The sequence below is a fragment of the Mytilus galloprovincialis genome, chromosome 6, assembly GCF_965363235.1.
Source record: "Mytilus galloprovincialis chromosome 6, xbMytGall1.hap1.1, whole genome shotgun sequence".
Classification (NCBI taxonomy): domain Eukaryota; kingdom Metazoa; phylum Mollusca; class Bivalvia; order Mytilida; family Mytilidae; genus Mytilus; species Mytilus galloprovincialis.
Window position 1 is genome coordinate 26,293,199 of NC_134843.1, and position 13,345 is coordinate 26,306,543.

The following is a 13,345-nucleotide window of genomic DNA, read 5'->3' on the forward strand; positions in this document are numbered from 1 at the left end:
CATAAAACACAAAAGCGTTAACAAAAAGGAGAATCAAACGTTTTCTTGATTACAGTCACTTTGTCCAACCACGCACAAAAGTTAAACTCCAAGTATTAGTAAAATTGTCAAACACATAGTCCATTGTCACACATTGAAAGGTTACTTTTACTACATTCAGCACACTTTTGTCCAATTATATATGGCTTTCTTCCACTAATGTTACCGCTGAAAGAAAAAAAACATTGTAAATGCATCATTTTTGTTAATCTCAATACAGTTTAAGAAATATGTTCTGAGTATAGACGCATTATGCCACCAGTTAATGGAGTTTATACGGACAGGTATGAAAGGGATCGGTTCATTTTCTCAGTTGTTTAAAAGAACTTGTGGATATAAAGCGCAATTGAACGAAAGAACGGATGCCACTTATATACCCTGGTAACTTTATATGGGAAGTGAAAACATAGGCACCAACAGTTGGTGAACGACAGGTAGAGTTTGTCGTAATTTTTTTTCTTCTAGCTGCGATTAGTCAATGACAGAACGTATTGATTGATAGGTATGAAAAAAAGAAGTTCCAATATGAGTGTGCCAGACAGGAACCAAATATCACATAAATTTAAGAAATCTATAAGTTTCTTGAATAATGATTATGCAGAGACCAGGAGGTCTTTTTAATATATTAACATTTCGACGCTGACTGACGACATATATTGCCTACACAATGTTTCTTACTGCCTTTTCTCGTACATGAAAGGTTACATAGATTCCATCTCTCTCGTCGGTATTTACATATCTAAGTTGATAATACAGGATATTGCAGAACATGCTTCCGATATGCCTGGAATGGTTTTCAATCAAAATTTACTCTCATGATTAAGATAAAGAACTATATAGACTATCAATTTTGGTATAATGTGTTCATTATTGTTCGTCTAACATTTCTTAAGTTGTTTGTTCTTTCTTAAAAGAGTTGAATAATTTGGTAACATTAAAATCGTCACATTAATTTATACCAGATCATGCTTTTTGACCTTTTTTGAGTTGAGGCATCAGTTTGTACAAAATATTATAAGCCTTGAAATATATTGTATCTTCTATAGAATTGTAAAACAACTACTATAAGGCCAACATTAAAAATATCTTTGTTTCCCCTCCCCGACTGAGGTTATCAGGGTATGGGTAGGTAGGTAGGCAAATTATATTATTTTATTTCTTGATATAATTATTCTATATTGAATTTTTACAAAATTCAACAGGTAAGATAAGTCAAGAAAAGTGGGGTATTCCCTGATTTCAGTGTACATCCCAGTTTTCTGGTGTTAAAAAACTGTATACAGGAACTCCTTTTTTTCCTATTTATTTTATGGTATGAAATTTACAAAAGCATACATTCTTCATGCGATAACAATGTTTAATGAATTAGTTAAAAAGCAAGCTTATTTCAAGTCTAATTTGATGCATAACTCACAACAAAACAATTCCTGTGTTCACCAATTCATACCTTGATCATCAATTATGAGATGACAAAAAGATGTGTTAGATTAATGACTTGGGAATTAAAATTCAATGAATACAAATTTTCAATAGAAGTGAACATAATTCAGTTATGTTTAGTTACACCTGGATCATGCAGCTTGGTCAATTAATTCCTAAACAAAAGATTTGTATGTTTTTTCGAGTTCTAGAAAAAACAAGGCTTCACTTATTCATGTTTTGTTGTTCCTTTACTAAGAATACTTTGAGTATTTACAAATTCAACTGATGCAGTTATAACGTAAAACGTGCATTTTTGTAAATTTCATGCCATAAATTGAAAAATAAAACCACATTTAAACTGGTCTTGTTTAATCCAGAAATCAGGGAGGTTCCCTGAAAGCAGGCAATTCACGTATCCAACATTTTCTGACTTGTGGCCAACCTGTTCGAAGTGAAGACGAAGTAGATTGATTTCAAAGCACGATTCAGACCATTTTTACTCAAAGATTTTATCCCTTAAACAGGAACAGAGGTAAAAAAAAAACAAAGCCAATCAAGGTGCACTCAGTGGGTTGAAAGATTCTTCATATTTTTTTATTTTCAAATATCACCCTTGCACACGACACAAATCGTGTGATGTTTGTTTTCCTTGATTCCGTATCATATAGACGCTTTAAAAAGCAAAAATGCCTTGATTTAAAACGCTTGTTGACTACAGCATCGGAAAGGTATGACAAAAAACCAACGCACGTTTACTACAGCATCGGAAAGATATCACCAAAAACCAACATAGCAAAAAAAAAATTTTGGACAAGAATGGCCAATAAAATTTTTCGAGTCGCGGCGATTTTACCGGGTCGGTGGTGGGAGGGGAAACAAACAATATTTTATTTTTGGCCCAAAGTATTTGTACTAATAGGGTTTATTAAAAACACAATGAAAACTATATCCAGAAAATTATTTAATTGTCTTATATCTGTGAATATTGGATACTTTTCAGGATTATAATAGAGTATAAATATCTTATCACATTTGAAACAACATGTTTTTATGTTTTTAATGGTTTTATTGCTTTTATTGCTAGATAGATATAGGCAGACGTATGAGTGCCAATGAGACAGCTCTCCATCCAAGTCATAATTTATAAATTAAGTAAACCATTATAGGTCAAGGAACGGTCTTCAACACGGAGCCTAGGCTCACACTGAACAGCAAGCTATAAAAGGTCCCAAAAATAATTAGTGTTAAACCAGTCAAACAGGAATATTTTAAGATATTTATGAAAAGCTGGTATTAGATCGTGTAATGATTGAAAAAAGTAGTCTATTGAAATTCCGTCTTCTACTTTTGAAAGATCTGTATAAAAAAAAAACTTAAAAGAAACCATTGTATTACCCTGGTCCATAGTCACAAACTACAATGTAAGCGTCCCTCCAACCAAGATTATGTATATATGGACACTTCCACATTGCACACCCAACTGTTTCCGTATCAGCCCACACCATCTAAAGACGATAATTCAAGCATATTAATTGTTATTGTCACCCCCTATTACCGACTATCTGCTAATGAAAAGGTAAAAAGAAAGCATTAACAATTGTTGTTATATGTTAAAAGTATACTGTACACAAGTGAAAACTATCGAATTTCGATTGCAGTCAGAAACATTCATACATCGGATGTACAAGAAAGCCAAAAACAAATGTTATACATATGTATATAGCAATAAGGAACATGGATTGTATCTGCAGTACCGATAGTCAAGTATATTATGTGAACATTATGACAATGATGTTACTTCATGAATACATTCTTGAAAGGAAAATTGTTAAGTTATAGATATATATAATATAATATATATAATTACGCATTGCACAAATATAATTTTAATTTAAATTTAAAAACTGACTTTCGGTGACGGTCCCATTATTTAACAAACTATAGGGAAATAAGAACCTAAAGGATTTTACAAAATGAGCTATGTAAATTTTTAAACTAGTTATATTGTTATCACAGTCGCCTCTCAATCTTTGATTATTCATGTTGTTTAAAAAGAAGGTCCACATCTTTGTCTTTTTGTGTTTTATCGAAAGATGGTATCACCGAATATTATAACACATATATTTATGTTTATTTACCATAAAGAGAAGAATCAAAATTAGAAGAAAGCAGGCCCTATCACGGAGAGAAAAGACACAATAATATTTAGTAAATTGAAAAGTGGAAAATTGTGTGTCTACTTATGATAGCTGTCATAACTGGATTTTTTATGAAAGCTTCATCTTTTTTTTTTTTTTTTGCTAGTGGACATAACAAAATCATGATCATCAAAATGATTGACTGATGTATATAGGGACCGTCTTAAACTGGAAGTGAGTTAAGTGTTTCTTTGCTCCTATTGAAGGCCTCACCCTGTATATATCCTTGTGTTTTGTCGTGGATTATTGATTACCCATATCCTTTGTTATTCTAATTATAGAACTTAACTGTAACAAATTTACCGAAAACAATTAGACAGTTTAAGTTGCATGTAAAAATGGTAGCCGCTTTAAAAACTACTCATACATATATATTATTTACTGTGTGTTTTGATATTATTCTGACATAACTTTTTTTTAAATAGCCTTCCATGTATGTATATTGTTGATTACGTAACCCATTCAGAGCATATATACCTGTGTATAATGACCACACATTTCCCCATGTACGCAATTGTTGGTATAGATGTTGTAGTGATTCTGTTCCTTTTCCCAACTTCTGGTAGCGGCTAAAATGTCCCTAGCTCCTATAATAGATTTGAACTGGTTACATAATTATTTTGATGTACCTAGTGAAATCGTTTATCATTTATTAGATTTATGAAACAACGTTTAAGGCGTATTTTTATTTGTTTTTAAAACATGCATTATTTAAAACGTATAAAATGTCATTAAATGCATTGCTTTGATATAGTAGTTTTATACTAAAACAAGCTTAATACGTCTGAAGAGGGGGGATCGGAGGGGTCCTCATTCCGAAATCCCGGGCTTAAAAACATGAAATTACAAGGTCCAGAATTTAAAAATAAATAAATCCCGACTCCCCGAAATTCAAAAAAAGAAATCCCGGATCCCGAACGGCTTAATCCCAGAATCCCGAGCTTGAAAACACCCGATTCCGACGTCCCGAAAAAGGCCCTGCCCACTCACCCTGAAGAATGGAGGGAAACTTGCGTGTTTTCAAATACACCATAGAACTGCTCTGCTGTTACGCGACGATGTCAATTAAATTTTTAACTTGATTTACTGTATAATCATATTATTTTGTTGAAACACAATAGAATCATGTCACTGACATGCCTACTATATAATCTTAATTCAATATAAAATTGTTTTTTGTTTAACATTTCGCCTTTTGATAGCCGCTGACGACACGATAATAACAAATATCCAATAAAACTGCACTTTGTTTGATGAAGCTAGAAATCTCAATTACATATGGTTAAATTACAAAACAAGCGTGCAAAATTATTTTGTCATGCAAAGAAGTAAACATCTAAACAAAACACAAACAGTTGTTAATACTTACGTTATAAACAAGTTGGTACGAGTTTAAAAAGGAACCTTGCATTGGTCAGATACAAATTACACTTTCTTATAAAATGAAGAAAACATATACCTCTTCTTGCATGCATGTTCTGTCCAACGTATCTGTATGGTGCATTTTTAGACCTCTTCTTATCGTGCGTCCAGATACATTTCTTAGCATATTTTTGCGCTCTCCTTTCTAAATCTACGTCCCAAATCTACAATGGCAATGTGTAATATAAAGTATCGAAAAACAATTAAACCTAGCGGAAGCCAACCACAACAACCAATGAATTACAAGCTCTGACAGACACAATAAGAATTTGGTGGGTTTAGAAATGTTTGTGGGCACTCTCTACGGGGCGCCGAATGGGACTTGAACTTTTTGTAATCAATATCAATTTTGTGTACACAAAATTCAATTCTGTCTTAACAAAATCATTTTTGTCACAAAACTATGTGATACAGACTTATTTTATGAGAACTTCAATTTTGTAATGATAAAATTCATTTTTGTAGACAAAATTTATTTTTGTCATGATTTTGTCAAATAGGTATGCAAATATAAACTTATTTGCATACAAAATTGACTTTTGTTACCTGATATGGAAATTAAAACACAAAATTCAATTTTGTGAGACAAAATTGAATTTGTACGCATTTAACATGTTTACACAAAAATAAACACAAAATTGAATTTTGACTTTTGTGACAAAAATGACTTTTGTGACACACAATTGTCTTATGTTGCACAAAATTGACTTTTGTGTTAAATTTTCACTTCTGTTTAACAAAACTCAATTTTGTCTACACAAAAATAAACACAAAATCTCAGTTTTGTATGCAAATTAGTTCACAGAATCCAAACTAAACTAATTTGCATACAAAATTGACTTTTGTCGCCCAATTTTTTTTTGAATTAGGTAACAAAAGTAAAGTCTGTGTTACAAAAATGAATTTTGTCTTGACAAAAGTAATTTTTGTCCACTGAAAGCTAATTTTGTATGACAAAATTTAAATTTGTTGTATGCTACAAATTGTGTTAATCTGAACTCATTTTTGTTGAACAAAACTCACTTTTGTCCGTACATAATTGAATTTCGAGTACAAAACCACAAGAGTCCCATTCGGCGCCTCGTACTCTCAACACTCTTTATGCCTGCAACACTGATGTAACAATACTTAAAAAAAGACCGATTTACAGAACTACAAAACTATATAGCTAATGAGGTCGTTTTGAGGCTAAAGCTGCCAGGTATATTTGATGGAAATGATTGTTTAGTATCAATTATATAATTCTTTCAAACTTATGAATAATTTTAAGTGTAAATATCGGCTTTAAATTGATGTTGCAATTACACTCTTATGTCATTTACATACTTCTTACTCTCCCACAATCTTAACAGGATAAACAATAAACACACTAAGAACGATATATTCAAAATACACCTAATCTAAGGGAAGTTTTCGTTGTTTTTTGTGAAAATTTGACACATAAATTATTCAAATCACTAAGTTGTATTGTTCATTTATAAAAATATTCAGTGTTACATTGCTCACCAATTTCTTCATATTAGATGCTGATGGACGAACAGACCTCCGTACCTTGTTGTGATTTTCTAGTAAATTATATTTCTCGTGCTCACAGAGTTTCTTGTCACATTTAACCCCTCTCTTAATTGATGCACTCGGTTGAGGAAGAACACGTTGTTTTGTTGGTTGTTTGTTGACTTCATCGTATTTGATTCCTCGGTTCCCATTGGTTGGTACATTTTTGGTAAATTGTTTACCAACACCTGGACGAATAGACTGGATTACTCGACCTTGGGGAATAACTCTTGAGCTGGAACTGGAGCTAATTTTGACATGTGCTCCTGGTGGAAGATTTGATAAAAAATCCTTCGGGAATGGAAAATCACTAGAACTATTGTTTCCAACATTTCCTGAAAACATTTGATTAAAAATGGAAGACATATCCACATTTTTACTGTTTGATGATGGTATTTGTATAGTTTTGGACCACACCGGATTATTAGACTTTTGTATTGGAGACTGAGAATTCGAACCTTTTCTTGATGAATTGTCTGTTTGAGACCACCATTTCTTTTGAAATGTTTTAGAGCCTGGTATATGTTTATTACTATTACTTCCGGTGTGTGTTATCCGTCTTTGTGAAGTAAACCTACTATGTGGATTATTTTGAATTGTCCTTACTACGGACGTTTTGCCAGGTGTTATGGTTCTGGTTATTGTAGTTGATTTTCCAGGACCTCCCATATTTGTCGTTCTTGAAGTTAAAACTACTGTTCCGGTTGGTACATTTCCAAGATTTTTGTTAGAAATTTTTCCATTCCAGTTAGAAAAGCTCTGCCCCTTTTGAATATTTCCAGACGTTGGTGTAGGTATCGGAAAACCATTCTGGTTGAAACCTCCTATTCGAAAAGTTCTTCTTGAATAAAAACTTCTCCCTTTACATTGATGAGGAAAGAAACAAACAGCAACCAGGAGGTATAATGATGCTAGTGTCATTGTGAGCTTAAAGTACACCACATATCCATGGTCAACTTATACTACGCAAATACACCTACAAGTAAAACACAATGCTGTCAGCTATCGGTGACACACTATAATATATTACTAATATACATTCTATGGTTTGCAAGTTAAACAATTTTATTTCATCATATTTACATAATTTTTATATATAAATGTGTAAGTTCCGTTTCTGGTTTTCTTTCATATTCCGCCTTCGTGAAATCAGCTGTTGTTTTAGTCATAATTTTTATTTTTAAACGTTCGATTTTGTCTCTTTTGGCATTTCCGTTTGATTTCACGCCCACGAAACAAGGGACAATTATGATTTCCGGTCTGTGTGTCTGTCTATAAAAGTGTTGGTTCAACTAAAGGTAGGTTAATTGTGCTTTGCAATGGCATCGGTCGGTCACATGATTATGTTTATTTACGAAATGAACACTTTCAACAAAAAATTATGTCTCTTTTGCCTGGGTTAGAGCTTTGTATCTATTGTTTATTGTAAATACAAAATGTTTTAATTTTTTGTAAGTAAGCGTTAAATAGTTAACAAAACTTGTTTGATATGAAAAGCGTTTCTATTCATAAATGCCATTCCATCTGTGTCAATTACATTTTCAAATGTCATACTTCAAATATTTTAATTGATGTTTGTATTATGTAAGATTTCGCTCTCAGCTTTTTTTTTATCGTTTTTGTTTTATATTTTTCTTAAATGCCTTAGGAATACACACATATTTTTACTTTCCATAAAAATGTATTATCCCGCTTGATATTTTTTTCTTGTTTTTGTTCTAAAACAATTACAGAAACTCCCAAATTTCACAAAATGTTTTAACAATAATAGACTAGGTTTTACTGCCAAAAGTCATTGATTCTCTGCGTGCACTCCGGCTCGCAACAATTGACAAAACAGAACTGGTCTCCGCAAAAAAATGCAAATGGGCTTTGCTCATTGTTGAAGGCCGTACGGTGACCTTTAGTTGTTAATTTCTGTGTCATTTGTTCTATTGTGGAGAGTTGTCTCATTGGCAATCATACCACATCTTCTTTTTTTTATCAATAGTGTTGGAAGTGGCGTTTAACACAATCAATAAAGCAGTCCAAACTTTTTTATGAGTAATTCTTCTAAAAATACATAGAAAGAGAATACAGGAATAAAAAAACCTACCCACTGTACAACAGGTACAATATGCAACATCAACCATCATCAACCTACTTCACCGATAAAAAAAAAAAGTCTTACAGACAATTATAAACGGAAACAAAAGAATTGTCCAGGTTATTACTAGATTTTTAACCTTTTCTCTTTTTATTTCTCGTATATTTTTCATACACTTTAAACAGTTATCTCTTCCAATAAATTTTATAATAATGGAAAATCTGAACAAGAATAATTGTTAATATTTCCGCCAAAAAAACTCCTATTTTTAATGTTCCGTTTCCATAATATACCGTTTGTTCAATTATGTGAAAGTGAGACGAAAGATACCAAAGGAACATTCAAACTCATTAGTCGAAAATAAACCCACAACGTCATAGACGTCATAGCAATACACGAAAATAGGACCAAAAGACACACATCCGTGTACAAAACACAACATAGAAAACTAAAGACTGAGCAAGACAATTCCTACTAAAAATGGGTTAGCTTTTTTCTCATTGTTGAAGGCCGTACGGTGACCTATTATAGTTGTCAATTTCTGTGTCGTTTGTTCGCTTGTTGACAGTGGTCTCCTTGCCAATAATAGCACGTCTTCTATTTTGCATTAACCAATCTTTATTTTTTTCATTGGTTTAATTTTACATGTTTAGCAAATTATCCACCGCCATTTATGAAATATTTTGATTTGTATTAAAGCAGCGAAAAATCTTTAAGATTTATTGTATTATGTTTTCTTCTATAGAATCTTTTTCTACTCTTACATGTAAAAGGAAATATTTTAAAACTTTTGAAAAACACATTGAGGAAATCGACACAATGTAAGTTCTTATGTGCAATTGTCAGAGAACAAAGCATTCTACATTTTCTTAATTTATACAGTACAAATTAAGACAAATTCTTCAAAATTTCCCGAGAAACCAAACCTTTCCAAAAATACTGTTACAAACAAGTCAATTTTAATCTATGCATTCTCTATCTAACAAATAAACCAGATTTTTTTCAATTAAAAATATTATTTTTTTGAAATAACAATTAAAAACGGACTTACATAGTTTGTTTTAGTTTGTGCAATCCGCCATACTTTGATCCTTTCCCCCTAAACTGCAATTACATTGTGTGATAGATAGCTGTGACACCTAGAAGCCATTGACCTTATGTAAAACAGACGTGATTTAGTATTGTATGTACTGGTTCGCTCCCCTCATCCTTACTATACATCTTATTATCGTATAATCTAGGTAACAGTTGTCTAACACATTGACTAGGATTTGTATCACTCTTTAGAGATTTACATAAGCTTACTCTTTCACTTCTTGCGTCATGGTTATAATATATGATTTTCAAAACAAATACAAATGTGGAAGTAATAATAAAGTGGAAATAATTTGATCAAAAGGTCATTTGTCTCAAAATACTGTATTTTACTTGTTCTATAATTGTGTATTGCCTTTTTCAGTCAAATAGTTACTGTATTCCAATGGTTTCCATTTATATGGCATAATAATAAAACAACGCATTGATTAATTATATTTTGTCTTTCTAACTATTTATCTAATTTCAACATCCATGTATAAAACAATGTTGGTGTCATTAAAGCAGTATCCATCCTCTGTCAGGGTTTGTCTGTTAAAGTTCAAATGAAATTTGAATTTCAAAAATGTATTTACCTTTGGCTTATAGTACACACGTAATGTTCTATAGTCTTAAAGGATGTATAAGAGAAAATATTCTATGATTGCCAAAGAGACTACTATCCGCCAAAGTTCAAATGAAGTGAATGTTAGCAATTACATGTATAGGCAACTGTACGGCCTTCAACCATGAGAAAACCAAAAACCGCATAGTCGGCTATGAAAGGACCAAAATGATAAATATGAGACTATTCTATCGGGAATACTAAAAGCCTAATTTTCAATTTTGAAACAAACTAATTTACAAAATACAAATATAACAAAAGTACTTTCAAATGTAATAAATCAGTCTACATTGCATTATTTGATATACCTTAAACATTTAAAAAGATGGGAAAGTAATGCAAATATTTTTTTAATTACCGCTTTTTTCTCTTTTAAGCAATTGAACGTGCGTGAAACTTAACTACAGTATAAAACTATTTTAATTTGTGTCAGCATACTGATATAATGATGAGTGTTTGTAAGTTTGTTTGTTTGTTTGTTTTGTTTTAATTTATTTCCTTTGTGTTACTTTCCAAATATTTGCTACTATTTGAAAGAAATCTTCAGGATTAAACCAATTCAACCGAAACGGATGTGACGTATATAAAAATGATCTATATGATATATGTTTAACCCACAGCCTCAAGATAAACATTCTTCTTACTAGACTTAGTATCACAATAGTCGTTCGTACTAGTTTTTCTTTCAAAAACTTCTTTTAAACACTTCATCTAAGCTTTATTGATGAAAAAGGATAAAATATACTTCACTGCACAAGAGCAAGATAAGCATGATAAGTTAAAAAGATTAGCAACACATGTTTTTCAGCTTCCTTTGAAGTTGCTGACCATGAACAAAAAGCATTCAATTCAAATTCGATATTTATGATTTGTTATATTTTTTTTTTATCTTTTCCTGTATTTAGATTTGATGTATATATATAAACTATTGGTATCTGATTATGAAAATCCGTCTTGAAGAAAATGAAATGTGCTAATATTTTTTCTTTTCTTTCAAGATTATAAATAATAAACATCAAAGCATAGAAATTAAAAAAAAATCTCTACAATAGAATGCATATTGAAAATTGAACAACAGATATAAAAAAAGAAGATGTGGTATGATTGCCAATGATACAACTTTCCATAAGAGACCGAAATGACACAGAAATTGACAACTATAGGTCACCATACGACCTTCAACAATGTGCAAAGCCCATAACGCCTAGTCAGCTATATTGGAACCGAGATGAGTTTAAGTTTGAACTATATAAGGTTTACAGTGCATGCGTAATATGCTAATTTTCTATCAAGCGTTTGCATGTTTATTATTGTGTGTTGCACTGTGTCTTTGTGTCAAAACAATATTTGTCTCCTTGTGTTTTTCCTCAATACACAGTCTCATAACTGGAGTTACATCTAGAAATTGACACTGACTACAGAGTATCGATTGAAAACCAAACAAAACGACGAAAGAGATGACTTCGATTTTCCAATTGTGAACTTCTCATAATTGTGTAGCAACATTCCAACAACGCCTGAATACTGAATAAATATTTCTTACTTGATACAAAATTCCAGGGCTTACATGTCATATACTGAGAATTGTTTTGAAAGACGGTTAGTACTTATAAAGAAGCTAATGCAAAATTTAAGTCATCCTATTACATGTACTGACGTCAATATCTTTATTTATTAAACTATTTAGACATGTGCCTTCGTAGAATATATTTTTTTCATTTGGCTTCTCAAAATATTAATGTTGTGCGTGCCTGCTACGTTATTTTTCTAAATGATGAATAAAACGTCTGCTTAACATCAAACGGAAAATATATTAACATAAAAAATAATAATATAAAATAACATTTTAAAATAATATGTCCTGTACCGTCCAGTACCTCACGGAATGCCAATTGCTTTGTTCAAGAACACCAAACTGCGTCAGATTTTTAACGTTCTAGTTATAAGGTAACACTTCACAGATACATATAATAAGAATTCTGAGGAGACATGTTCTTGTTATTTCCCCTACATTGCAAAAATTCATTTTCTTACTAGGAGTTTTTCGTTTTGATTTTCATTTTTTAATGTTGCGCGTACTGTACATGCTTTGTTATTCTATCAAATTATAAACAATTGATGGCTACTTAACTGCAAACGGAAAATACATTAGCAAACAGAAAAATAATATAATATAAAAAAAAATATGTCCTGTTTTGTTCAAGTAACATACGCGGAGTCAAGGTTTTTACGTGCAATCTTCATTACAAGCTAACAGCTGTAAATCACAGTCCCGTCTCAGTCATTACAGCTGAACAGACGTGCTGGGTCAGCTCTCCTTTACCGCTGGTAGATGGACCAACGACTTACTACTTTCGATGACAGAAACCAACCCAACGCTGTACAGTAACCGTTAGTTTTCTACGTAAATATCCACGTAATAATTAAGGTGATAATCAACTTCATAAATTATGATTTACACTTCAAAGTTCAAACCATCATGTTATTTTAAAAGTTGAGGAGGGCGAAATTTATAATTTCAAAATTTTTCGCTTTTTATCTTTATTTAAATAAAATTAAAAAAAAAAACAGATAGGCGAAACTATAAACATAAAAATACCAGTAATACATGATTTACGATAATTCGAATATGAATAAAACCGTCAATTTATGCATATAAAATTGAGAATGGAAATGGGGAATGTGTCAAAGAGACAACAACCCGACAATAGAGCAGACAACAGCAGAAGGTCACCTACAGGTCTTCAATGCAACGAGAAATTCTCGCACACGGAGGCGTCCTTCAGCTGGCCCCTAAACAAATATATATTAGTTCAGTGATAATGAACACCATACTAAACTCCAAATTGTACACAAGAAACTAAAAGTTAAAATAATACAAGACTAACAAAGGCCAGAGGCTCCTGACTTGGGACAGGCGCAAAA

General features: G+C 31.8%; 1 protein-coding gene across 2 annotated transcripts; it reads right to left on the reverse strand.

Annotated features, from left to right (window-relative positions):
- Positions 1-69: 69 nt before the first annotated feature.
- LOC143079261 (uncharacterized) lies at positions 70-9,859 on the reverse strand. 2 transcript variants are annotated; one of them, XM_076254500.1, is made up of 6 exons: positions 9,773-9,859; positions 6,633-7,611; positions 5,119-5,245; positions 4,137-4,246; positions 2,857-2,966; positions 70-207 (listed from the first exon to the last, which is right to left on the reverse strand). In XM_076254500.1, the coding sequence occupies exons 2-6, from the start codon at positions 7,554-7,556 to the stop codon at positions 108-110; spliced, it is 1,371 nt and encodes a 456-aa protein (XP_076110615.1). In that variant the 5' UTR covers positions 7,557-7,611; positions 9,773-9,859; the 3' UTR covers positions 70-107. The 2 variants fall into 2 exon arrangements, with proteins under 2 accessions (XP_076110615.1, XP_076110614.1); XM_076254499.1 differs by having other exon boundaries at positions 6,588-7,611.
- Between the last annotated feature and the right edge of the window lie 3,486 nt (positions 9,860-13,345).

What these genes read in the sequence shown, in the direction of transcription:
- LOC143079261 (XM_076254499.1), bottom strand. Translation starts at nt 7,556, where the DNA reads ATGACACTAGCATCATTATACCTCCTGGTTGCTGTTTGTTTCTTTCCT. An exon ending in GAACATGCATGCAAGAAGAG is followed by an intron (nt 4,247 to 5,118) that starts GTATATGTTTTC and finishes AATCTATTATAG; the next exon opens with GAGCTAGGGACATTTTAGCC. An exon ending in GTTTGTGACTATGGACCAGG is followed by an intron (nt 208 to 2,856) that starts GTAATACAATGG and finishes TTTTTCTTTCAG; the next exon opens with CGGTAACATTAGTGGAAGAA.